At 50.6% G+C, this 26,102-nt stretch overlaps 1 protein-coding gene across 1 annotated transcript in view; it reads right to left on the bottom strand.

Moving 5' to 3' along the window:
- The window catches only part of CHRNA2 (cholinergic receptor nicotinic alpha 2 subunit), a 142,952-nt gene extending 117,063 nt beyond the window's left edge, over positions 1 to 25,889 (bottom strand). The window contains exons 1-2 of the mRNA XM_069233733.1: positions 25,645 to 25,889; positions 14,872 to 16,465 (exon numbers count right to left, since the gene is read on the bottom strand). Of these exons, the coding sequence (XP_069089834.1) occupies positions 14,872 to 14,929 (58 nt within the window). The 5' untranslated portion in view covers positions 14,930 to 16,465; positions 25,645 to 25,889. The remainder of the gene's footprint in view (positions 1 to 14,871; positions 16,466 to 25,644) is intronic.
- Between the last annotated feature and the right edge of the window lie 213 nt (positions 25,890 to 26,102).

The following is a 26,102-nucleotide window of genomic DNA, read 5'->3' as shown; positions in this document are numbered from 1 at the left end:
TTGCGTCAAAAAGTATAAATATGGGCCTTTGTGTGTTTGTCCTTTTAAATGCTCGTGTATATCTTTAAGTCCATGTGTATGTTTGTATTTATTTTTCCTTTATTATATTTGTGTCTAAGTGACACACTCTGTGGTGTATCAGCTTTGCAAGGAGTGGCTTGTCTTTGTGTATTTCTGTGCGTGTCTTGCATTTGTTTGTATTTTTGCATATTTTGCTTGGGTGTGTTTATGTTTTTTGTGTGAGGAAGTTGTTATAGATGTGCCTACATACATACACAAACACACACACACACATATATATATATATATATATTACACACACACACACACACACACACACTTATATGTATATCTGTGTGTGCGTTTCCTTATGTTGGTTCGTGTTACATGGTTATGTGTGTGATTGTGTCACCCTTTCCGTCTTTATATATTTGTGCATGTGTGTGTGTTTATGTCTTTTTGTATGTTTATATACATATCTTTACGTGTGTTTGTGTGTGCATGTAGGTCTTTGCAATAATACTCTGTTTTTATGGTGCTGTGTGTGCAACGAATTCGACTTTCTCCCTGGCCTCTATGTGTTTTTTCAGACTTTGTGGTTTCGCTACAGACAGTTTAAGTATCTTGGAGGCCTCATGGCATTAAATACACTTAAAGAATGCAATAATAAGATGTATATATAGACAGACAACTTTGGATCAGTCACTTTCAGCTATTAGTTTTCATGAGTTTTCATGCATGCCATTGTTTAGGTGGGATGTCCATCGCGCCTGTGGAATTTTGTTGCAGGTCATTACTCTTGTTTCTGTTCCCAGTAGAATTTGGTCATGAGGTTCAAAAAATAGTCTTACACCTTTTGTCTCTCTCACTCCCCGTCTTCACGCCACAGGCCCTGCCCTCCTATGTCCCTCACTCCCCATCTCTCTCGCCCCCCTCCTCTCCATCTCATGACCCACCAGCCATGCTCCCACCCCCATCCTCGCTTGCTTCCCCTCACTGCATCACCCTTTGTGTCCTCGGGCCCTCCGGCAACTGCTTTCCTGCCCTGTTACTCCCTCCTATCCAGCAACAGAGCTGCTTATGATGAAGGCACACAAGTCGCTGATGATGCATCTCAATATCAGGGTGACTTCTTCAGGCAGGTACAGAGGCAGTAATCAGATCACCGATGAGGCATCAAACGCCTCACTGCCCTGCAGCAGGGAGATTGGGGGAACCATTCACTGACCCCCTCACCCAGAATGTGGGAGCTGGGAATGGACAGGAACATAGAGGGCACCCTAAAATAGCAAACTAGGGCTGGGCCAGTGGGGTCACAATAATGTGGCTGCAATATTATCGACCCTCATGAATTATCAACCTGCACCATTGACTACGACTATATTGTTAGTGTAGGTGAAGTTAGGAATAGTTACCCCAACACTTTGTTATAGGTTGTTACATCGATTATATAAAAGCTGTTGATATTGTAGACGTAATATGGTTGCAGGTGAGTATTGCTGGAGTTGGTCTTGGGACGTACAGTACCCGGCCATCCTCGCATGTTTATTCTAAACACGTGTTAGATGTTTACTCTGAATGGGGCCTGGTGTAAGCAAGTCTGGTTAACTAGGAGGCAGTCCAGCCACCCTATGGTGGGCACCAGTTTCCAGAATCAGTCAGGGGGGGTTGGCAGGGTGTAAGCTCATTTCAGTAAGGTAGGCCCTGTGTGGGGTTTAGGAGCTCTGGACCCTGCAACAACACTCCTGCCATCTGGAATGAGCACAGAGCAGGGAATCTAGAGCTGTTTACAGAAGGCAAGTGAGAACTACTTGACAAGTATGTAGACTCTTAGTGAGTCAGGTCAAGAGGTGGACTAAGTAAAAAATGCCAGATTTTCTCGGCATTATTGTACTTTTAAGCTTCTTCTTCGTGTGGAGCTGTCATTTTGGTCTTGCATCTCCCCTCTTAATATTCTTTTTTTTGGCTTTTCCTTCTCAGTACAGAGTCCCAATCCACAGAATCTCATTTTACTGTCTGTCATGCACTGCTCAAAAGACCCCTTCTCCCTGGCACCTCATGCCCCTGCCTGCTGTGCCCCTTCTCCTCCTACGTGGCACAGAGGCCCAGCACCTCAGTGTTCCCCTATTCCCCTACCTGCCCCCATTTCCAATGGCAGGACTCTCTCCCCGACCTACTTTCGTGCCCCGTGCGAGGGGCAGGCGCAGCTCATTCACACAACTTCTCCCAAGTTCTGGTGCTTAAAGAGTCGAAAAAGTAAAACTAAAATAAAACAAAATACGAAGTGGATTCCAGGAATGGATGAACCGCTGATGTCTACCTTGCTGTGACCTGTGAAACCACGCCCACTTTCCTCATCCTGCCCCCGCCCGTTCTGTAGAATGGGGGCTGCCCTGCCTGCTTAAGGACCCACTGCAGCTGTGATGAGCAACTCATTCTGACTCTCAGTTTCCTCTGTAATTTGGAATCTACCGCCCTCGAAGTCGGCTGAAGATATCAAGGGCCCATTTCAGGTCGATGCATGGGGCCCACTGAAATACATGGCCCACATTCCAATGGCAGCTGTGAGCTATGTGTATACCAACACAAAGATGACATGAACCATTAACTTCTAACACAGAGTGAGCTCCTGTGCTGGGGAACAAAGCACAATAGGAATGAGCCTGTCTTTAGCTGAAGCTGCAGGTTCCACACACTTTCCATTATGTTTAGGGGCCCCCAGTGCATAGGGGCCCGCTTCAGTTGAAAGGGATGAAACGCACTGAGGCTGCCACTGAAATCCAGGATTCAGCGAGATCATCAACCTTCCTCCTTCAACAGACACCAGGGGCCAGATTTATGAACAATGGTGCATCATGTCATGATGCACCACTGTTCTTCTGGCTCGTTGCACCCCCAACGCCACCGTGTGTACTCCATATTTATGTTATTGCGCACCATGGTGCATGTTAGGGAACGAGTGTCAAAAATTTTGTCATCAGTTTGACGCTTTGCAGGATTAGCACCAAAAATGTTGAAGCTAACCCTGCAAAGTGAAAGGAGGCCCACTGAAAACAACGAGAGCCTCATTTTAAGGTCTACCGTAGGCAGACATTAAAAATGACGCAAAAAATGGCTCAGTGGACCCTCACAGATTCCACTGTGCCATTTTTCTGTGCCTCCTAATGATGGAACGCTCCCCTTGCATACATTATGCCTGGCACAGGCATAATGTGGCATAAGGGGTTATAGAGTGGTGCATTGCATGCATTGCGCCACTTTGTAAATCTGACGCAGTGAATTTGGCCTCGTTGAGCCACCTTACAGTCATAGAAAACAGCGCTAATGTGGTGCAAAGACGCACTAGGCCTTCTTAAATTGGGGTCTATGTTTAGCTCCTGTGAGCCTTTGAGCTGACGAGCTCTAGTGAAGCACCTTTACGCCTACTGAGTGGTACAAAAACCTGAGAATAAGTTTAGGCGGCATTTCAAGCAACCCCGTCTGCCACACTCTGCTCTCCGCTGATGACGGCCGAAAGACAGAAACACGTGTCCGGAGATACGGCATTCGCCGCACCAACTTATGGTGAAAAACTTTCTACAACGTTACAGCATTTGCTGCACCCATTTATGGTGAAGGACTTTTTGAAATGTTATTCCAATTCATTCTGGTGGCTGCATTTGTCATGATGCTTTGGGGCTATTCGGGCTGAAGTGTAGGACAGGGTGCTCCCTTTTTGGATTGTGTATTTAATGGCTCCCGTGAGCCTTTGAGCTGATGAGCTCTGGTGAAGCAGCTGTGCGCCTACTGAGTGGTACAAAAACCTGAGAATATGTTTAGGCGGCATTTCAAGCAACCCCGTCTGCCACACTTTGCTCTCTGCTGATGACGGCCGAAAGCCAGAAACACGTGTCCGGAGATACGGCATTCGCCGCACCAACTTATGGTGAAAAACTTTCTACAACGTTACAGCACTTGCTGCACCCATTTATGGTGAAGTACTTTTTGAAATGTTATTCAAATTCATTCTGGTGGCTGGATTTGTCATGATGCTTTGGGGCTATTCGAGCTGAAGTGTAGGACAGGGTGCTCCCTTTTTGGATTGTGTATTTAACGGCTCCCGTGAGCCTTTGAGCTGACGAGCTCTGGTGAAGCACCTGTACGCCTACTGAGTGGTACAAAAACCTGAGAATATGTTTAGGCGGCATTTCAAGCAACCCCGTCTGCCACACTTTGCTCTCCGCTGATGACGGCCAAAAGCCAGAAACACGTGTCCGTAGATACGGCATCGCTGCACCAACTTATGGTGAAAAACTTTCTACAATGTTACAGCACTTGCTGCACCCATTTACGGTGAAGGACTTTTTGAAATGTTATTCAAATTCATTCTGGTGGCTGCATTTGTCATGATGCTTTGGGGCTATTCGAGCTGAAGTGTAGGACAGGGTGCTCCCTTTTTGGATTGTGTATTTAACGGCTCCTGTGAGCCTTTGAGCTGACGAGCTCTGGTGAAGCACCTGTGCGCCTACTGAGTGGTACAAAAACCTGAGAATACGTTTAGGCGGCATTTCAAGCAACCCCGTCTGCCACACTTTGCTCTCTGCTGATGACGGACGAAAGCCAGAAACACGTGTCCGTAGATACGGCATTCGCTGCACCAACTTATGGTGAAAAACTTTCTACAACGTTACAGCACTTGCTGCACCCATTTACGGTGAAGGACTTTTTGAAATGTTATTCAAATTCATTCTGGTGGCTGCATTTGTCATGATGCTTTGGGGCTATTCGAGCTGAAGTGTAGGACAGGGTGCTCCCTTTTTGGATTGTGTATTTAACGGCTCCCGTGAGCCTTTGAGCTGACGAGCTCTGGTGAAGCACCTGTGCGCCTACTGAGTGGTACAAAAACCTGAGAATACGTTTAGGCGGCATTTCAAGCAACCCCGTCTGCCACACTTTGCTCTCTGCTGATGACGGCCGAAAGCCAGAAACAAATGTCCGGAGATACGGCATTCGCCGCACCAACTTATGGTGGAAAACTTTCTACAACGTTACAGCACTTGCTGCACCCATTTATGGTGAAGGACTTTTTGAAATGTTATTTGAATTCATTCTGGTGGCTGCATTTGTCATGGTGCTTTGGGGCTATTCGAGCTGAAGTGTAGGAAAGGGTGCTCCCTTTTTGGATTGTGTATTTAACGGCTCCCGTGAGCCTTTGAGCTGACGAGCTCTGGTGAAGCACCTGTGTGCCTACTGAGTGGTACAAAAACCTGAGACTACGTTTAGGTGGCATTTCAAGCAACCCCGTCTGCCACACTTTGCTCTCTGCTGATGCCGGGCGAGAGCCAGAAACACGTCTCCTGAGATACGGCATTCGCCGCACCAGCTTATGGTGAAAAACTTCCTACAACGTTACAACACTTGCTGAACCCATTTATGGTGAAGGACTTCTTGAAATGTTATTCGAATTCATTCTGTTGGCTGCATTTGTCATGATGCTTTGGGGCTATTCGAGCTGAAGTGTAGGACAGGGTGCTCCCTTTTTGGATTGAGTGTCAAAAATGTTGTCATCAGTTTGACGCTTTGCAGGATTAGCACCAAAAAATGTTAAGGTAATCCTGCAAAGTGAAAGGAGGCCCATTGAAAACAACGAGAGCCTCATTTTAACGTCTACCTTAGGCAGGCATTAAAAATGACGCAAAAAATGGCTCAGTGGACTCTCATAGATTCCACTGTGCCATTTTTCTGTGCCTCCTAATGGTGGAACGCTCCCCTTGCATACATTATGCCAGGCGCAGGCATAATGTGGCGTAAGGGGTTACAGAGTGGTGCACTGCATGCATTGCGCCACTTTGTAAATCCAACGCAGTGAATTTGGCCTCGTTGAGCCACCTTACATAGAAAATGTCGCTGATGTGGTGCAAAGATGCACTAGGCCTTCTTAAATTGGGGTCTATGTTTAGGCAGCCCTTAAAACTTCTCCCACATTGTATGTGTGATCTACATTGCAGCAGGAATTGTGTGAAAAGTTACAAGAATTGAAATCTGTTCTGCTTGTTAGCACCTGTCTCGGCACAAAACCCTGTCTACCATTGTTAGTAAAGGGATTTGTATAAAAAACCATGGGTGGTTGCATGGGAATGCCCATGTAACACCATGGGGCCCCTCCTTCATTTCAAAATAGCACAAAGTAGCAGAAAGCTCAATTTGCATCAATCTAAGGCTACTTTTCAGTAAAACAAAGTTTTGCACTGGAAAGTATATACTTTATCAACACTTTGCACTGGTTTGCATCACTTTTTGTGACTGTGCACTGGCAGAGAGGGTGGATAAGTCTGTCCCCGGGAGTTCCTCCACAGTGTCAGGACACAGGGTGCTTGTGGGGCCAGAAGCACTGGTATGGTCAGTATAAACACTGTGGTGACAGAAATGCCTTTAATTAACCTTAAACCAAGTACTGCTAGAGAACACTACCCTGGGCCACAGAACCAACACACAAAACCAAGAAGCAAGATGCTTGGTCTTCACAGTTCTCCATCTCGACCACACCGAAGACAGCCACATGCCACGGTCTACATTTACTTTTTGAAGACCCGCTGGGAGCTCTGACTTCCATTCAAATCCAGTAGGATTGTGCTGTCTTCCCATGAGTATTCAAGCTCTCATGTGAGATCAGAGGTTAGAGCAGCCATCTTATGTGGCGATCAGTGCACAACCCCTCCTTGCCCCCCCCACATACACACAGACTCCGTGCCTCCCTTCACTTTAAGGAGCAGGAACTCGTCCCTCTGGAGGACGCAATGCTTATGAAAGGGATGTACTGAAATCCAAGACCAGCCACAGTTTGGGAGGACTTCACCTGGGGTCCCACCACATCTTTGGAGGATTTTGTATAGTAGAAGACAGCTGACAACCAGTCTCAGTTGAGCACTTGCCCTTTCCCAAATATCCTTATTTACTGGAGCAGATATGGACCGATTGAATGCAGTCTTTAAGAACCAAGGAATACTTCAGATTTTGCATGAAACTGTTATTATTGCAAGTGCATGGATGTGGTAGTGCAGAGAACTTGCCAGTGTCTGAACATGTGCAGAGAATCAAAAGAGTACAGGATGCTCAAACAGACACTTCTTCTTTTGGGCATAGAGGTACACAAAACCACCAGAAGAGCACTTTGATGTAAGGAGGTGCCATGGATATCAAACAGCAGATGCTGCTGAACCAGGTGTGAAGCAGCACCTAAATAAAGATGCAAAGAAACCAGAACCTGAACAGGGCTAGGAGGAGTACATTCAAGAAGAAACACTTTAGAAATAGATTCTCTTTACTGTTACTATTGTTCCAGGTTCCACACCCTGAAGATGTTGAGGAAAATCTTTATGTGGATCCAAAGCAACACCTGCAAAGCAATCACACACACCCTCATCACCAGCAAATTGGGCCACAGGAAGACATGATACGCTGGAATCAGCAAGCAATTAACCAGATGACAACAAACCAATCAGAACTTGGCAGCACAAACCAATCAGAACTCAGCATCCTCAGCCTTCTGTTTCACCCCCGCATCACGCTCCACCTCAAGGAGCTCCATTGGCTCCTGATATACAAGCGTGTAAAGTTCAAACTCCTTACTCACACCTTCAAAGCAATACACAACGTTGGCCCTGCCTACCTCAACAGATGCGTCTTCTTTCAGAAACTCCCCAGACGCCTCCGCTCAGCCAGACTTCTACTTGCAAACATCCCACACATATGCAGAGCCAAATCCGGGGGTTGGGTCGTCTCCTACATCACCCCCAAAGCATACAACATCCTACCACTCCATTTACAAGCCTCCTCCTCACTTATTGAGTTTTGCAGGAATTTGAAAACCGAGCTCGTCAGATAGTCCTCCGCCCACCTTGGGCGAAGCTAGAGCCCCAGCTCCGCAGCACCAGGATACCCTCCCAGGTGACAGTGCGCTTTTTAAATACACATGACATGACGTGACAAGACATGGCATGACATCACTAATCGTGACATGATAAAATATGACATCACAACATGACATAACATAGTCCAGCAGTAAGCCACAGATATCCCAGTGCCAGGAGGAATGGAAGGGAGGTAACAGGCTTAGACCATGAGCAGTGGGTGCGGCGGAATGTGGAGGTGATGGCAGACATCACCCATCCTTTCACTGTGCTTCTCTCTAGAAAGGTGGCCCATCGGATGGGCATGTGATGCAAGCATGTCACACATCTCACAAGAAGTTACCTCTCCTTCTACCTAATAAGCTAGAGTTTCTCTTCCCTTCCCCTGGGCTCAACTTGCACCCCCTGTTCTGTTTAGGGACATGGTATAAGCCGTCTTCTGGACCTCATGACACCCCTGCGGAGGAGCTCAGGTACATTAATACTGTTAGAAATTAGGTCTTTGGTTGACAGTCAGGTTACCCCCTGTTCAAGCAAGGACCCTCACTCTAGTCAGGGTAAAAGAGAATCACCCTCAACTAACCCCTGCTTACCCCCTTGGTAGCTTGGCAGAGCAGTAGGCTTAACCTCAGAGTGCTTGGTGTAAAGTATTTGTACCAACACACACAGTAACTTAATGAAAACACTACAAAATGACACAACACCGGTTTAGAATAATAGGAAATATTTATCTAAACAAAACAAGACCAAAACGACAAAAATCCGACATACACAAGTCAAGTTATGAATTTTTTAGAGATTAAACTCAAAAATAGCGCTTAGAAACAAAAATGCTTCGATGAGATGTTAACACGGCGTCGTGACGGAGTCGTTCCCAACAAGCCGACACCAGCGGCGCCGGACACGGAGTCGTGTAGACCCCCAAGTACAGTACCTTTGGTGAAGAGTGAAAACAAGCCGATGCGCGAAGTCGGGAATCGCGGCGTAAGTGTGAAATGTTGAATCCGTGCACTTTGAGCGGCGTCGGTCACGACGTGGTGCGGCGACTTCCACGGAGTCGCGGACTTCAGTGGGGCTGCTGCAGCGTCGGGCCTGCGAAGAGCGTCGCGTTCCAGCGAAGGTCACGGCGTCAGGTGCAGGCGGCGTTACCGGATTCAGCAGCGGTGTCGGTCCGAAGTCGTCCAAAGTCGATTTCCTTGGATTCCACCAGCTTTCCTTTCAAGGGCCCAGGGACTGGATAGGGCACCACTTGTCAGGGCAGAAGTCTCTCCAGAGACCCCAGGTGCTGGCAGAGAGAAGTCTTTGCTGTCCCTGAGACTTCAAACAACAGGAGGCAAGCTCTAACTCAAGCCCTTGGAGATTTCTTCACAAGATGGAAGGCACACAAAGTCCAGTCTTTGCCCTCTTACTCTGGGAGAAGCAGCACTGCAGGAAAGCTCCACGAAGCACAGTCACAGGCAGGGCAGCACTTCTTCCTCAGCTATCAGCTCTTCTCCAGGCAGAGGTTCCTCTTGGTTCCAGAAGTGTTTCTAAAGTCTGTAGATTTGGGTGCCCTTCTTATACCCATTTTAGTCTTTGAAGTCACCTTTCTTCAAAGGGGACTCACACCTACTTGTGAAATCCTGCCTTGCCCAGGCAAGGCATCAGACGAACAGCAGGGGGTTGGAGCCGGCATTGTCAGAGACAGGCACAGTCCTTTCAGATGAGAGTGACCACTCCACCCCTCCCTCCTAGCAGAGATGGCTAATCAGGAAATGCAGGTTACACCCCAGCCCCCTTTGTGTCACTGTCTAGTGCGAGGTGAAAAACAACCCAACTGTCAAACTGACCCAGACAGGGAATCCACAAACAAGGCAGAGTCACAGAATGGTTTAAGCAAGAAAATGCTCACTTTCTAAAAGTGGCATTTTCAAACGCACAATCTTAAAATCAACTTTACTAAAAGATGTATTTTTAAATTGTGAGTTCAGGGACCCCAAACTCCACATGTCCATCTACTCTCTAGGGGAATCTACACTTTAATCATATTTAAAGGTAGCCCCCATGTTATCCTATGAGAGAGACAGGCCTTGCAACAGTGAAAAACGAAATTGGCAGTATTTCACTGTCAGGACATATAAAACACATTACTATATGTCCCACCTTATCCATACACTGCACCCTGCCCTTGGGGCTACCTAGGGCCTACCTTAGGGGTGCCTTACATGTAAGAAAAGGGAAGGTTTAGGCCTGGCAAGTGGGTACACTTGCCAAGTCGAATTTACAGTGTAAAAATACACTTACAGACACTGCAGTGGCAGGTCTGAGACATGATTACAGGGTTACTTGTGTGGGTGGCACAACCAGTGCTGCAGGCCCACTAGTAACATTTGATTTACAGGCCCTGGGCACCTCTAGTGCACTTTACTAGGGACTTAACAGTAAAACAAATATGCCAATCATGGAGAACCAATTACGTACACATTTTATACGGAGAGCATAGGCACTTTAGCACTGGTTAGCAGTGGTAAAGTGCTCAGAGTTGAAAAGCCAACAGCAACAGGTCAGAAAAAAATAGGAGGCAGGAGGCAAAAAGACTGGGGATGACCCTGCATGAGCAAAAGTCCAACAAATACATTGCACATTTATCCTGGCCTCGACCATACATTTGAAAAACTGTTTCAATCATCCACAGAGATCTCACAGTGCAACTCAACCCGGACTCCCAGCATGAGCTGCCACCACCACTGCACTGAGCTACCACAGCACTCTCACAACATAACTCCCTCCTTCCTGGCGTGCATCGTGCCCTGCCCTGCACCTGGACTGTGCACTGTGCACGGAAGCTCTGTTTTGCAGTGTGTGCTAAAATACACACAACACTTACAAATACATGTAGCACAGCACTTCCAGGTGAGAGTTAAAGCAGGTAAATGTCTCTTGCTGGTGTCTGCCCACTCTCCAAATTCGCATTTTCAAATCCCAAAGTAGCCAACTCAGCTTTTCATCCTTCTGAGATTGATAAAATTGCTACCTCTGAGTATAGAACAGCAATGATAACGTCAGCCATTAACTGTCTTAAGACAAGTTACTTACAAAGTGCTATCCAAATGCCTGTTTCACCCGTGCATCCGAACCTCTTCCAAAAAATAGCGCTTAAAAGGCAGTAAAGAAGCGTTAAATCTTGCATAAGCACCTTGCTCCTTGTGTGTCCAATAAAAGGAACTCAGGATTAAAATAGAGGTGTATGGCTGAGTAGAGCCCACATGCAATCGGAAAGCTGCATGCATGTTAGAGGGACCGAGGCGTGTAGATCAGGGTGGGCACGTACCCGATGCAGATATTTGTGTAAATATTACCTGTGGGTTACAGGATCAAGGGGAAGTTATACTGCTTGGTTGGGTAATGCACTGGCTGCAGGGGTGTGTACCCTGAAGGCTACAAGTTCTGTTCCCTGCACTAAAGCGTGTCCCATGAGTGACCCCCCTGCGCATACTTGTGAGACAGGTAGCTGTAGTAATGAATCTTCTTCTGAGACTTTTTGTGTCACCTGGCAGTGGGCAGTGCCAATCGAGGTCAGCCAGCTGAAGAGAGCTGTGTGTGAGCTGCAGGTTTCGTGTGCCCATCACAGTAAAACAGCTCATACTGTTACTGTGCCTGTTGCAAGGTCTAGTCCACCCCACAGACCAGGGTCAGTGTGGCAACTACACACATCTTCTTGTTAACCAGTCCCAGGTAGAAGGCAGATGGTTGCGTCCATGCAGGACCGGAGACAAAATAAACAAGTATCCAGATTTTACAAGTTACAGGCCTTTTAGGGTCCGGTGTTAGGGCCCAGCAGGCTGGACATACACCTGACAGATACTGATCTGGGAATCAATGTCTCTTCATGAAAAGGTCTATTTAAGGACCAAACACAGCTTCATAAAAAGCTCTGGGCATAACTCAAGCTTCCTACAGAATGACACGTCTTCAGCCTCCTGCTCAAACAATAAACAGTCCGAAAGGGTTGTGATAGAAACTCTAACAAGCGGATCCCCCAAAAAAAGAAATGAAACCGCTCGAGGCAGATGGAAAGCGAGAAGTTTTAACATCAAGAGGTTTCTCTGCAGTGGCTGGTCAGTGGTCACCAGGCTTCAGCAAGCAGTGATGGGTAATGGGTTCTGCTCTTTTCTGGGCCATTCTGGACTTCTGTCCAGGGACGGAGGGAGGCGACTCGGGCAAGCATACATCAAAGCTTAACGGGACTCTTTCATCCTAGAGAGAGGCTAATTCCAGGGACTGGGAAATACAGTGTAGAGAGAGGGGCACACACAGGAGGGAGCAAGCAACACAAAGCAAGGAACAGAGCACACACCAGCAGGGATCAGGACACACAAAGCAAGGAGCTAGGCACACAAAGCAGAGAGCAGGGCACACAAAGCAAAGGTAGGGCACACAAAGCAGAGAGCAGGGCACACCATGCAGAGAGCAGGGCACACAAAGCAAGGAGTAGGGCACACAAAGCAAGGAGTAGGGCACACAAAGCAAGGAGTAGGGCACACAAAGCAGATGGCACACAAAGCAAGGAGTAGTGCACACAAAGCAGATAGCAGGGCACACAAAGCAAGGAGTAGGGCACACACCAGCAGGGAGCAGAGCACACACCAGCAGGGAGCAGAGCACACAAAACAGATACCAGGGCACACAAAGCAAGGAGTAGGGCACACACCAGCAGGGAGCAGAGCACACAGAGCAGAGAGCAGGGCACACACATAGCAAGGAGTAGGGCACACACCAGCAGGGAGCAGAGCACACAGAGCAGAGAGCAGGGCACACAAAGCAGATAGCAGGGCACACAAAGCAAGGAGTAGGGCACACACCAGCAGGGAGCAGAGCACACAAAGCAGATAGTAGGGCACACAAAGCAAGGAGTAGGGCACACACTAGCAGGGAGCAGAGCACATGCCAGCAGGTACCATAACTCACAAAGCAGGGAGCAGAACACATAAAGCAGGGAGCAGAGCACAAAAAGCAGGGCAAATAAAGCAAAGAGCAGGGCACACACCAGCAGGGAGCAGGGCACACACCCGCAGGGACCAGGGCAGCACCCACAGGGAGCAGGGTACAAACCAGTGGTGAGCAGGGCACACATCAACAGTGCACACAAAGCAGGGCACACACTGGCAGGGAACACAAAGCAGGGAGCAGAGCACACAAAGCAGGGAACAGCACACAGACCAGCACGGAGCAGGGTACAGACCCGCAGAGACCAGTGCACACACCAGCAGGGAGTGGGGCACACACCAACAGGGAGAAGGACACACACCAACAGGGAGAAGGACACACACCCGCAGGGACCAAGGCTCACACCAGCAGGGAGCTGGGCAGACACCAGCAGGGCTCACAAAGCAGGGAGCAGAGCACACAGAGCAGGGAGCAGGGCACATACAAGCAAGGTGCACAATGTACAGAGCAGGGCACATACCAGCAGGGAACAGGGCACACAAAGCAGAGAGCAGAGCACACAAAGCAGGGAGCAGGGCACACACCAGCAGGGAGCAAGGTGCACAATGTACAGAGCAGTGCACATACCAGCAGGGAAAAGGGCACACAATGCAGGCAGCCGGGCACACAAACCAGTGAGCAAGGCACACGCCTACAGGGAGCAGGGTATGCAAAGAAGGGAGCAGGGCACACACCAGCAGAGAGCAAGGAACATACCAGCAGGGAAAACAAAGCAGGGGGCTGGACACACAAAGCAGGGACACAGCACACACGAGCAGGAAACAAAGCATGCAAAATAGGGAGCAGGGCACACACCAGCAAGGAGTAGGGCACACAGAGCAGGGAGCAGGGCACACACTAGCACGGAGCAGAACACACACCAGCACGGAGCAGAACACACACCAGCAGGGAGCATTGCACTCAAAGCATGGAGCCGGGTAAACATGAGAGACAGACACACACCAGCGGGACACACGGCAGCAGGGAGCAATCCACACACCAGCAGGGATCGGGCCACACGTCAGCAGGTAACAGGACACACATGAGCAAGGCACACAGAGCAGGGCACACCCTTCAAAAAGTGGGGCACACAACATTAGGGAACAGGGCACACATCAGCAAGAAGGGGAGTAAAAAACAGAGAACAGGGCACAGGGCAGCAGGGAGATGGTCACACATCAGCAGAAAACAGGGGACACATCTGCACGGAGCAGGGCACACAGCAGCAGGGAGCAGAGCACACATCAGCATGGAGCAGCGCACTCATCAGCATGGCACGCAGCAGCAGAGAGTAGAGCACACCTCAGCTGGGAGGAGGGCACACACCAGCAGTGAACAGAGCACATATCAGCATGGCACACATCAGGTTGGAGCAGGACATACACCAGGAGAGTAAGGCACACTGCAGCAGGGAGTACAGCACACATCAGCTGGGAGCAGGATGCACACCAGCAGTGAGCAGGGCACACAGCAGCAGGGAGTAGAGCACACATCAGCTGGGAGCAGGGTACACACCAGCAGAGAGCAGGGCACACAGCAGCAGGGAGTAGAGCACACATCAGCTGGGAGCAGGGCACACACCAGCAGAGAGCAGCAGGGCTCACGGCAGCAGGGAGTAGAGCGCACATCAGATGGGAGCACGATACACAGCAGCAGGGAGCAGAGCACACAGCAGAAGGAGGCAGAGCACACACCAGCAGTGAGCAGAGCACACACCAGCAGGAGGCAGAGCACACAGCAGCAGGGAGCAGAGCACACACCAGCAGGAGGCAGAGCACACAGCAGCAGTGAGCAGAGCACACACCAGCAGAGCACACAGTTGCCCCCTCTGTGTGTGCCGACATCGCATTCCGCAAACTTTGTGAAACTCTTAGAACCTCAGTATTACTTGTTAGATATTGAGATAGTACGCTAACACCCCTGCACCCCCACACACGTGCACGACAAAGCACGTGCATGTTCGTGAGTTACCATTCCCAGCAGCTCGTGCGTGCCACATTCAAAGCATTTTTCTTACCTGATCTGAAGATGATGCAGCAGACTAGCATGCTTCTGAGGTAGAGCCCCTGCTCCATGGTGCCTGGGGTGGTGGGAGCTGCTCCGGATGTGAGCGAGAGACGGCGGGGCCGGGATCCTGTCAGGGGCGCCTCTGCCTTCTCATGGGGTAGTTCACGCCAGAGGCTGCCCGGGCTGGTGTCCCTGTGAGACACGGCGTCGAGGCTACTGCAGCTGCGTGGGAGAGGCTGGCGGGGCTGGGGATCCCGTTAGCGGCGACACTCCCTTGTCGTGGGGTTGTAAAAATGATGGCACTTACGTTTGTTTGAGAGAAGCTGGGCTGGGAGGGTTGGGCCCCCTGTGAGGTGGGCGCCGCTCTAGCTGCGAGAGAGGGGCGTGCAGGGATGTGCGCCCTGTGGCCTTTCACGGGGGCACGGGTTGGGCGCTACTCCAGCTGTGAGGAGGGCGAGGCTGTCAGAGCCTGTGGTCCATTGAGGCTCGCCACTGACTTGCCAAGGGCTCGGACTCGTGTGGGGCTGGCAAGGCTAGTTATCCTTAGAGGTGCGTGCCAGCGACTGCCACAGAGTTGCACACGTGGCTTTGTACGCACCGGCTGTCTGTGCTGGTTGGCTTGAGGTCTCCCAAAGGGGGGAAACGATGTTGTATTGGGTACCCAGGGGGCGTGTGAGAGGCACCACTTGGAAAGCCTGTAGCAAGACAGACTCGTGCCAGAGCTTTACTTTGAGGTGTAACGCGCCTCTAACCAGCCCTGCGCTCTCCTTGGTGCTGAAAGACAGACTCGTGTCAGGGTCTGGCTTGGAGAAGTAAGGCGCCTCTCACCAGCCCTGCGCTCTCCTTGGTGCTGAAAGACAGACTCGTGTCAGGGTCTCGCTTGGAGAAGTAAGGCGCCTCTCACCAGCTCTGCGCTCTCCTTGGTGCTGAAAACCAGATTCGCCCCTGAAACTTTAACCACTGGGAGCTGTTCTAGGTGCTGAAACACCTCCTCGCCCGGAAGAACTCATCGCTGTCGGGGCTCCTTGGTGATAAAACACAGGCCAGTCCCAGTAGTTGTACCTGTAGCACACCTCCCCTCCACTGCGTGCTGTTCTTGTGCTGAAACACTGACTAGTCCCAAAGCTTTACGGAAGATATAACACAGTTTTCATCCACTTAGCGCTCTCCCTGGTGGTGAATTACAGATTTGCCCCAGAGACTAACCACTGTGAACGGTAGTAGGTGCCCACACTCGTCTGAGAGCGGTACTTGAAGGAGTAAAACGCCTTTCATCCACTCTGCGGTCTCCTTGGGGAGTAAACCCACATTGGCCCCATGGGCTGTCTCCGATGGTAATATATGGATCGGCGTCAACGCACTCTCTGGAGAGGTGATGCACCTTTCATCCACAGGGGGCTGTCACTTGGCTTGGAATTCATAATATCCAGCAGTCTCCTCCGCTTGATTCCAGATCACAAGTTCCAGATTCGATCCTGAAGCCCAACCAATCACACCCCGAGCCAAAATGTATCAGAACTGCGGGCTGCTGGCACTTGAGAGGTTAACACAATACGAGGAACTTTCCCAGGCCGCAAAATGTTCCAGGGCAGGCGAGAGTTATCCTGCAAAGTAAACGTGACATTGTTACACGGCTGCAATTAAACAGTTTACTGCATTTCAGGGCTCAAAGGGCACAGTAGACAAGCGCATGCGCTTTCGTGTTCTCTGGGTTCACAAATGCACAGCAGCGCCTAAAAGCTGTCAGCAATGTGTGCTATATGGGATCGACGTGCTTAAACTCTAGGATAAGTTAACCGTGTGGGTCAGCAGCCTCCTGATTACATCTGGCGACGAATCAGCGGTCGATAAAAGGAGGAGCACAGGCGAGTTGGGATAATAATGTGAGCTGTTATTTACAGCCTTTCGAAGCTGCACGTTAGCAGCATTCAGCGCTATATCAACGCTACAATGTTGTTCGTGCAAGACCATCGTGCGTGTGCACGTCTCTTGTGTCACGCATGAGCGGGTGGCGAAATGGTTTACGTGCGCTGTTGGTGTAAGAGGCTGGTTGTGAGTTTGCGTTTCTGTACTGATAAGTGTGTGTTGTATTCGTAGGGTTTGTGTTTGTATGTGCACGTCTGCTGTGCACTGTTCTCCCCTTGTTATGTGAAGTCTATAAATATGCACGTGCAGGGTGAGCGTGTGTTTGTCCTCTTTAAACACACGCTCGTGTGCTTGTGTGATTACGTTCAACGTCAGTTGCTTTGTGGTGCATGTGTGTGATTGTATGTCGGAAGTTTTGTTCGCCGGTTTCTATATGGCTGTTTGTTTGCGGTCAGGTGGTGTCTCTGCTTTTCTCTGTGCTCGCCCTCTCGATGTTGCTGTCTCTCGCCTTCTCTCTCAGTCTCCCTGCTCCCGTCTCTCTCTCGTCACCTCTTCTTTTGCCCTCTCTCACCCCGTGCATGAGGGATGCGCATTTGCGCTGTATCGTTGTGTTGTATTTATGTCTCCCTGCTTCGTGTGTCACATAGAGAGTGTAGCATGTCAGTTTCATGGGTGTGTAGGATTGTTTTCGGTAGATGATTAGATATGTTTGTTTGTCATCTTCAGGTGGGGGTTGTGCCCAGTGCCTAATTTGAGCCAGTGGCACCGGAACTTATTTTTGAGGGCCGGCACTTGTTTTTCCTCGAGCAAAAGATACACATAGGAAAGACGGAGGAAGAGAAAAAACGGTTTTATTCACAAATTAACCACTGGCTGTGTCATTGCTATGTCTGTGTTACATGCGTGTCATATCTGGCTCGTGCATGGGGGGCCATGCCTGCTTCCTGGTAGCATGTGTGTCATTGTGCATCGTATGTCTGATTTTCTGAGGGCGTGTGCTTGTGTGCAGTGTGAAACAGCGGTGCAAAGCGTGTGAGAGTATGTGCATGCAGTCTATGTAGCTGTGAGAGAGAGAGAGACATGCCTGTGCCGGTGTGTGCAGTATGTGCGAGAGACTCCTGTGAGACCGTCTAGTTAAGGTCAATACATCATCCTGTCCCGGGGCCTCTCTGCAGCGGCCCCCTACTCGGCTGTAAATGATGCCCCCCACCCCCGCCCCTGGTCTCCCATTCACCTGAAGATAAATTCCAAGAGGAGTAATGCAACCGGTTGTTTACAGCCGAGGTGAGCACAGAAAATCCATAGTAATTCCGGCCCCGGGTGAGTGATGCTTTCCGGGCGGTGGAGGGAAGGATTTGTGTGCCGCGGGTCACAGGGCTGATTAACTAAAGAGAGCCGGGAGCTGGGAATGATTGCGCCATCACCTGGGCGGCAGTCACCCTGGTCGATGCTGTCGGGGTGTTGTCTCCTCTAACGGGGAGCACGCGGCGGGTATGGAACTACAGACTAGCTCTGTGGGTTAAAACACTGGTCTCGGGGGCTGTGGGTTGAAATACAGGTCTCAGGTGTGTGGGTTGAAAAACGGGTCTCAGTTGTGTGGGTTGAAATTCTGGTCTCGGGGGCATGGGCTAAAATACTGGTCCCAGGGGCTGTGCGTTGAAATTCTGGTCTCAGGTGTGTGGGTTGACATACTGGTCTCGGGGGCGTGGGTAGAAATACTGGTCTCAGGTGTGTGGGTTGAAATACTGGTCCCAGGTGTGTGGGTTGAAGTTCTGGTCTCAGGTGTGTGGGTTGAAATACTGGTTGAAATACTGGTCTCAGGTGTGTGGGTTGAAATACTGGTCCCAGGTGTGTGGGTTGAAGTTCTGGTCTCAGGTGTGTGGGTTGAAATTCTGGTCCCAGGTGTGTGGGTTGAATTTCTGGTCTCAGGTGTGTGGGTTGAAATACTGGTCTCAGGTGTGTGGGTTGAGGTGCATATTATAAAGTATTACAACTGTGGTCCTAAGTACAACGAACCCAGTGAGTGTGGGGGAGGAAGGTGGAGGAAGGTGGAGTAGCGTGGGGTCAAAGAACAATATATTTTGCAACTCTTTTGTTGCCCTACATGCAAAATAAAGGACACGCACCTTAAATTAAAAAATAAATGCACAGTACTCAGTTAGAAATGCACTCTTTTACGTTATGAAAGCTTAACTGGTTAATGCAAACACTGCAAATGCATCTGTGTATAATCAGCACCACAACTGAATATTGGTTGGCACAATGGGGATTAGTGACACGGATGTATAGTGCTACGAGGTCCAGTCTGCGAATGAAAGCACTGTGAATATACCAGTCATTATTTTAAAATTGTATTACACGCTGTACAAGATACTCTGATGCTAAACGTGCAAAACGATTTAGCGTTTATGATAGAACAAGTGCTTTCGATATATATATATATATATATATATTGTTTTAGAAATGCACAACCAGTTTGAACCTAATGCCATTGTGTTTATATCTTTTCATTAGAAGAATGCACCGTAAGCCCCCTAAAGTACCCCTCGAAAAGAGTAAATCTTGAAGCCTCAAATGACTCCCTCATCTAAAGCCATAGCCTGGCTTAAGCAGCCTTAAGATCTGCTGATTAACCAGATGCTCACATTTACATGTCCTTGAGGGAGAACGCATCCTGACTAGAAGGCTTGGTTCATCTTTGATGTCTGTTTCTCCTTTGCCTTCATTTGACAGGACCCCCTCCACATACCAGCACCACCACCTTCCCTTTCAGCCTGCGGCACAAGAGGTTTGGCATGAACCATTCAGGAAGGGCTTTTTATGTAACAAAAAGTATGGAAACTGTTTTCAAAAAGTTAAACTAGATCTTGAATATCATTCCCCATAGAGCCTGCCCACTTCTACCACTGCGCAGAGGAGGAGGCTGGGAAAATGTCTCATTGCTGGGGGGGGTGATGGGGGCTAAGGAATGCTGGGATGGGCGTTTTAGAACCTATCAATGTAAAGATGCCGTCCTTATGCTCTGTCAAGTACTGCAAAGCTGGACCTGCCTGCTACCAATGTTGACAAATAAGGGAAACGGGGCATAGCGATACAGTGATATGCCCAGGATCATACAAGAAGAAGTCGGGCAGCCGGCTTAGTACACAGTTCTCGTGAATTCACACAAAGCACTTTATCCATTCTTTTTAAATAAACTAAGGGGCAGATTTATTAAAAGTGGTGCTGCGCCACTTTTCTAGCACCCCCTATCGCCACCATGTGTGCGCCGTATAAAATACGGCGCACCATGGCGGTAGGTAGGGAACTAGCGTCATACTTTTTTACGCTAGTTCAGCGCTTTGCAGGATTAGCGTCAAAAATTTGACGCTAATCCTGCAAAGTCCATTGAGGCCCATTGTAAACACAGGTGGGCCTCCTTGTAACGCCTTCTCTGAGCAGGCGTTAAAAGTGCCGAAAAAAATGACGCAAGAAATCTCTTAGATTTCTTTGCACCATTTTTTCACTTCCCCCTAACGGGGGAATGCCCCCTTCGCATACATTATGCCTGGTGCAGGCATATTGTGGCACGAAGGGTTACAAAGTTGCGCAATGCATGCTTTGCGCCACTTTGTAAATTTAGTGCCGTGATTGTGGCCTCGTTGGGCCACATTAGCGTAACAAAAATGACGCTAATGTGGCGCAAAGAGGTGCTAGGGGCTCTTAAATCTGCCCCTAAGTGCATCTTGGGGAAAGAGAGTGAACAGGTGGATGGATGAACCATCGCCGATGCTCTCCTAAAGAATGCAGAAAGGTGAGTTCATATTAATTTGTAAATATATCAATAATTAGTTAATAATTAGTTATTACTGTGACTGAGAGGGCGAGCCATGAAATGAATAAGACAATTAGTCCATGAGTGTTCACCCAATGAGTAAGGGGTTGCATAAACGTTTCCGACGTTTATGAGCAAATCAATGAATATATGTATCCTTGCCAAATGGATGGGCTACTGAACCATGAAGGCTACATCAGTTCATGAATGAATTGATGAATGATGCCAATGACTGAGAAAGGTGACAACTAAATAAACATGCACAAGTGAATGGGTGGGGACTCTTAAAGATTGATGGATGCATGAGCAGGTGGATTGCTGGAGAGATGTGTGGTTGGGTGGTTGAGTGCATGAATAGACAGAAAGACGATAGGTGGATAAACAGTTGAATGAAAAGACTGGTTTCCTATCCAGGGAGGACCTGGCCTGGCAGTTTGGGCTGGACTGTTCCCATGGGCAGCAGGGTCAAGACTGATTTGCTTATGGCTGGGTCCAAACTTGGGTGGCATGGTGGGCAGAAAAACAATAGATTAAACCCAGATCTTTGTGACTGGGGGTGAGTGTTTGCATTGTTCTGCATACCGTCCATCATCTGTTCTTTTTTTTCTTTGTCACCCCTGAGTCTTACACAGAGAGGGTCCTCTCCACTCCACGGGGCTGGATCACAGCACACCTTACAGACTGGTCCCAGGCTGTCCCTCCATCCCCATAGCTTTCTGAGTATACATCCCTCTGCTGTGGCATTCCTCTGGGTCACTGAGGAGTCCTGCACTCTTTGTTGCTCCTGTTGCGCCCCTGCCAGAAGTTATCAATCCATTTGGTGACTCTTTAAAGCTTACACAGATGGCACCCAATGGCACTCCACCTGGACAACCGCATAGGGGTGTCTCTGTCAGTCTTCAGTCCTCCCTCCATAATGCCTCAGTGTCAGCAAACTCTCCAGGGCTCAACTTTGAAAAGACTGAGTTCTTTGCCTGGTCTGCGCCCCAGTCGTACTTACCCTGGGTTTTCTCTCCCGGCTCTTTGCCTGAGAGGTCCTTGCGCTGGGTGGTTCCATCCTACTCTGTGCCTCAATGGTCCATGCCCTGGGTGGTCTCTCCGTGGCTTAAACCTCAGTGGTCCTTGCCCTGGGCGGTCCCTCCCTGTTCTGTACCTCAGTGGTCCTTGCACTGGGTGGTCCCTCCCTGGTCTGCACCTCGGTGGTTCTTGCTCTGAGTGGCCCCTCCCTGTTGTAGACCTCAGTGGCCCTTGTCCTGAGTGGTTCCTCCCAGTTGTTTCCTCACCTATCTCTGGTTGGTTCTGCCCTGGCCAGTGGTCCTTACCCTGGGTAGTCCCTCCCTGTTCTGTACCTCAGTTGTCCTTGCGCTGGGTGGTCCCTCCCTGGCCTAGACCTTAGTGGTCCTCTCCCTGGGTGGTCCCTCCCTGGTTTGAACCTCAGTGGCCCTTGCACTGGGTGGTCCCTCCCTGGTCTGGACCTCAGTGGCCCTTGTCCTGGGTGGCCCCTCCCTGGATTAGACCTCAGTGCCCCTTGTCCTGGGTGGGCCCTCTTTGGTTTAGACCTAAGTGGCCCTTTCTCTGGGTGGTCTCTCCCTGGTCTGCACCTCAGTCGCCCTTGTTCTGTGAGGTCCCTCTCTGGTTCAGACCTCAATGGCCCTTCTCCTAGGTGGTCCCTCCCTGGTCTGGACCTCAGGGCTTCTCGCACAGGGCGGTCCCTCCCTTGTCTGCGCCTCAGTGGCTCTTGTCATGGATGGTACCTCCCCGGTTTAGACCTCAGTGTCCCTTGTCATGGGTGGTCCCTTCCTGGTCTGTACCTCAGTAACATTTGTCCCGGGTGGTCCATCCCTGGTTTACACCTCACTGGCCCTTGTCCTGGGTGGTCCTTCTCTGATTTAGACTTCAGTGGCTCTTGTCCTGGGTGGTCCCTCCTTGGTTTAGACCTCAGTGGCCCTTTCCCTGGGTGGTCCCTCCTTGGTCTGCTCCTCAGTGGCCCTTGCCCTGGGTGGTCCCTCCCTGATTTAGACCCCAGTGGCTCTTGTCTTGGGTGGTCCCTCCCTGGTTTCAACCTCAGTGACCCTTGTCCTTGGTGGTCCCTCCCTGGTCTGTGCCTCGGTGGCCCTTGTCCTGAGTGGTCCCTCCCTGGTTTAGAAGTCAGTGGCCCTTATTCTGGGTGTTCCTTCCCTAGTTTAGACCTCAGTGTCCCTTTCCCTGGGTGGTCCTTCCCTAGTTTGTGCCTCAGTGGCCCTTGTCCTGGGTGGTCCCTCTCTGATTTAGACCTGGGTGGCCTTTGTCCTGGGTGGCTCCTCCCTGGCCTGTGCCTCAGTGTCCCTTGTCCTGGGTGGTCCCTCCCTGCTCTGTGCCTCAGTGGCCATTGTCCTGGGTTGTCCCTCCTTGGTTTACACGTCAGTGGCTCTTGTTTTGGGTGGTCCCGCTCTGGTTTAGACCTCAGTGTCTCTTTCCCTGGGTGGTCCCTCGCTGGTGTGTGCCTAAGTGGCTCTTGCCCTTGGTGGTCCCTCCCTGGCAAGTGCCTTAGTGGCCCTTGTCATGGGTGGTTCCTCCCTGGGTTCGAACTCAGTGGCCCTTGTCGTTGGTGGTCCCTCCCTGGTCTGTGCCTCAGTGGCCCATATCCTGGGTGGTCCCTCTGTGCTCTGCGCCTCAGTGACCCTTGTCCTGGGTGGTCCCTCCCTGGGTTCCACCTCAGAGGCCCTTGTCCTGGGTGGTCGTGCTCTGGTTTAGACCTCAGTGGCTCTTGTCCTGGGTGGTACCACTCTGGTTAGACCTCAGTGGCCTTTTCCCTGGGTGCTCCTTCCCTAGTCTGTGCCACATTGGCCCTTGTCCTTGGTGGTCCCTTCCTGGTCTGTGCCACAGTGACCCTTATCCTGGGTGGTCCCTCCCTGGTTTAGATCTCAGTGACCCTTATCATGGGTGGTCCCTCCCTGGTTTAGACCCCAGTGGCCCTTGTTCTGGGTTTTCCCTCCCTGGCCTGGACCCCAGTGGTCCCTCCCTGCTCTGCGCCTCGGTGGCCCTTGTCCTGGGTGGTCTAGAGCTGCTGAGCCCTCGTCCTTCACCTGAAGGTTCGTGACCTCCGGGTCATCCTTAACAACAGCCTCCTCCGGCCCGGCAGTAAGAGGCCGTCATGTATTCTCTCTTTCTAGGAATCCCTTCCTCCGCCCCGGCGGAGGTTGTTTTGTAGTCCAGCGGCAACGGCTTCTCGCCCGGACTAACAACGCGCCCTCTTCCCCAGTTTTTCATCACCCCAAATCAGATTGTGCTGAACACCTCAGGCTCCTGCAGGCGCTTAAATACCATCCACAAACTCCGCCGACTTCTCGTTGTAAAGCGCTTTGGCTTCAAAACCCTCTGCTTGAGTCAGTGCACCCTTCATCCACTGGTCCAGCTCATCCGCCTGCGTATACTCCGAGGCCACCCCCCCTCAGAACCTCTCTCGATAACACGACATGTCGTGACAGGTCGGGAGGTCGATCTCTTTCGTGCTGTGCCTCGGATCTTTGGAAACGACCCTTCGAAGCGCTATCCCACCTGCGGCGATCGTGCTTTCCGCGGAAGCTGGTAACTCACATCAGCCACTTTTCTCTCATAACAAGCGGCCCCAGCGCCTAGACGCCTTCAGTAACGGGGTGCGCTAGAGACCCACCAATCAATCATGCGTGAACATGTGGGCAAAGCGTACTCTTCACTCCTTCCGCTTTGCCCCTCAAGGTACCAAAGACAGATGCCCTCACAAGAGGTATCGTCGGGGGGCGGAGGGTGGTTCGTTTTGCTAAGATGCTGACAAGGCAACGCTTTGTACCACAGGAAGCAAAGGCAGCTGCGGCTGGTGCACACTTGTGCAAATGCGTGCGAGCGTGAGTTAGAGCCGTGACATAGATTGCACTGCACCAGTGGCGTAACGTACCTAGAGGGGGACCCCTTGCAAAGTACCTTTAGGCGCCCCTCTCCCCCCTGGACCCAGTCAGGGGCCTGCCGCCCGCGCACAGTGTACTGTGCTGAGGCGGACCCCTGGAGCTTGCCCCCGATGGTGGTGTACCATGGGAGCTGCGGGGGAATTTGTTACGCCACTGCGCACGTGCTGGAGAGTTTGCGCTCTGGTGATGCCAAACTGTGAAAAACTTAAAGGCCGGATTATTTAAACTCAGAGAACATGTAGTGCGTGCAACCTGTTGTGTACAGAGTTAGACGCTGCAACATCAGTGTGCCAGAGCAAGCCCGCCCCCAGTGAATATTGTGCATAACATAGCGGACTGCTTGTAAAGCGTGCGTTCAGCACCATCGTGGACTCTTGGCGCTAATAGCACGTGCTTCTAATTACCCATCTCACTGGTGCTCCTGTAATCGACCTTGAAAGGATAAATGGTCGAACAGATCCATGGCCTGGAACTGGTGACTGAAAGTTTAAGAGCAGACCCCCTACAGTAGGCGCATTAAATCCACTGAGCTGGGTTTGTACAGCCAGTGGCGCTTTTTGATACACAAGAGTGTGGGGTCACACACCAGGGGTCGTTACTTGCGCCACTGGTCAGTATGTGTAACGTCCGAAGCAGCGAGCCTGTTCACTCTGTTCACCCTGTTCACCCTGGCCACATCTACAACATATAACGCATCTTTAGTCACCGAAAGCACGCACTTTAAAAATCCTTCGCATAGAAAATAAACGACCGTATAGCGCCAAACGTACCACTGTGGCTGGTGTACGCTATACGTGTCCTCAGTCCGTTACTACTATGGCGCCAAGAAACCCATTGTCGGTGGCTAGGGGATCCATCTACACAGTGTCTCCAGTCAGCTTGTCAGTTGTATTGTACCAAGAAACATACTGTTGGTGGTGTGCGCTTTGGAAGTATCCTAGGTCGACTGTATAGCGCCAAGAGATGCACTGTGAGGGAGCGCTGTATAAGTATCTTCAGTCAGTCAAGTAGCAGAGCACGAGGAGGTCCTTTCCGGATAGTGAGCGTTGTATAAGTGCTCTCAACCAGACTGGGTGTAGGGCGCCAAGAGACCCGCTAATGTGAGTCTGCGCTATATGTAGCGTTTCGAGTCAGCCAGTTAGAATACAGCGCCACGGAGAACAGACACAGCACGGCTTACCTTTGTGTTGCACCAGTGATGCCCTCCCCATCAGCCACAGGCAGGTCCGGCTGTCAGGCTCGGTTTGTCCTGGGTCCAGCTGTGGGCTGGGTACAGGCAGAGCAGAAGGCGGAGGAGGGAGGCATGCGCTGTAGTGCCTGGGAGGAGGCAGTGTCTCCGCCTCTGCTGAGCAGCGCCCCACTGCAGAGGAGCAGAGGGCTGAGACCAGAGGCGCTGTGCGCTAGCTAGGAGTGCAGGTTTACTGTGAGCGGCTCCACTCTGCAGCCGCCCTCTCTCTGCACAGGATCAGAGGGCTGATGCCAGAGGCGCTGTGCGCTGGGGAGGAGTCAGGAGATGTGTGGGCGGCTCCACTCTCCAGCCTCCCTCCCTGTGCACAGGAGCAGAAGGCTGAGATCAGAGGCGCTGTACACAGACTAAGAGTGCAGGTTACTGTGAGCGCCTCCACTCTACAGCCTCCC

This window comes from Pleurodeles waltl, chromosome 5 (assembly GCF_031143425.1).
Source record: "Pleurodeles waltl isolate 20211129_DDA chromosome 5, aPleWal1.hap1.20221129, whole genome shotgun sequence".
In the NCBI taxonomy this organism is placed as follows: Eukaryota; Metazoa; Chordata; class Amphibia; order Caudata; family Salamandridae; genus Pleurodeles; species Pleurodeles waltl.
Note: the sequence above shows the minus strand (reverse complement) of the source record. Positions and strands in the feature narration are given on the sequence as shown.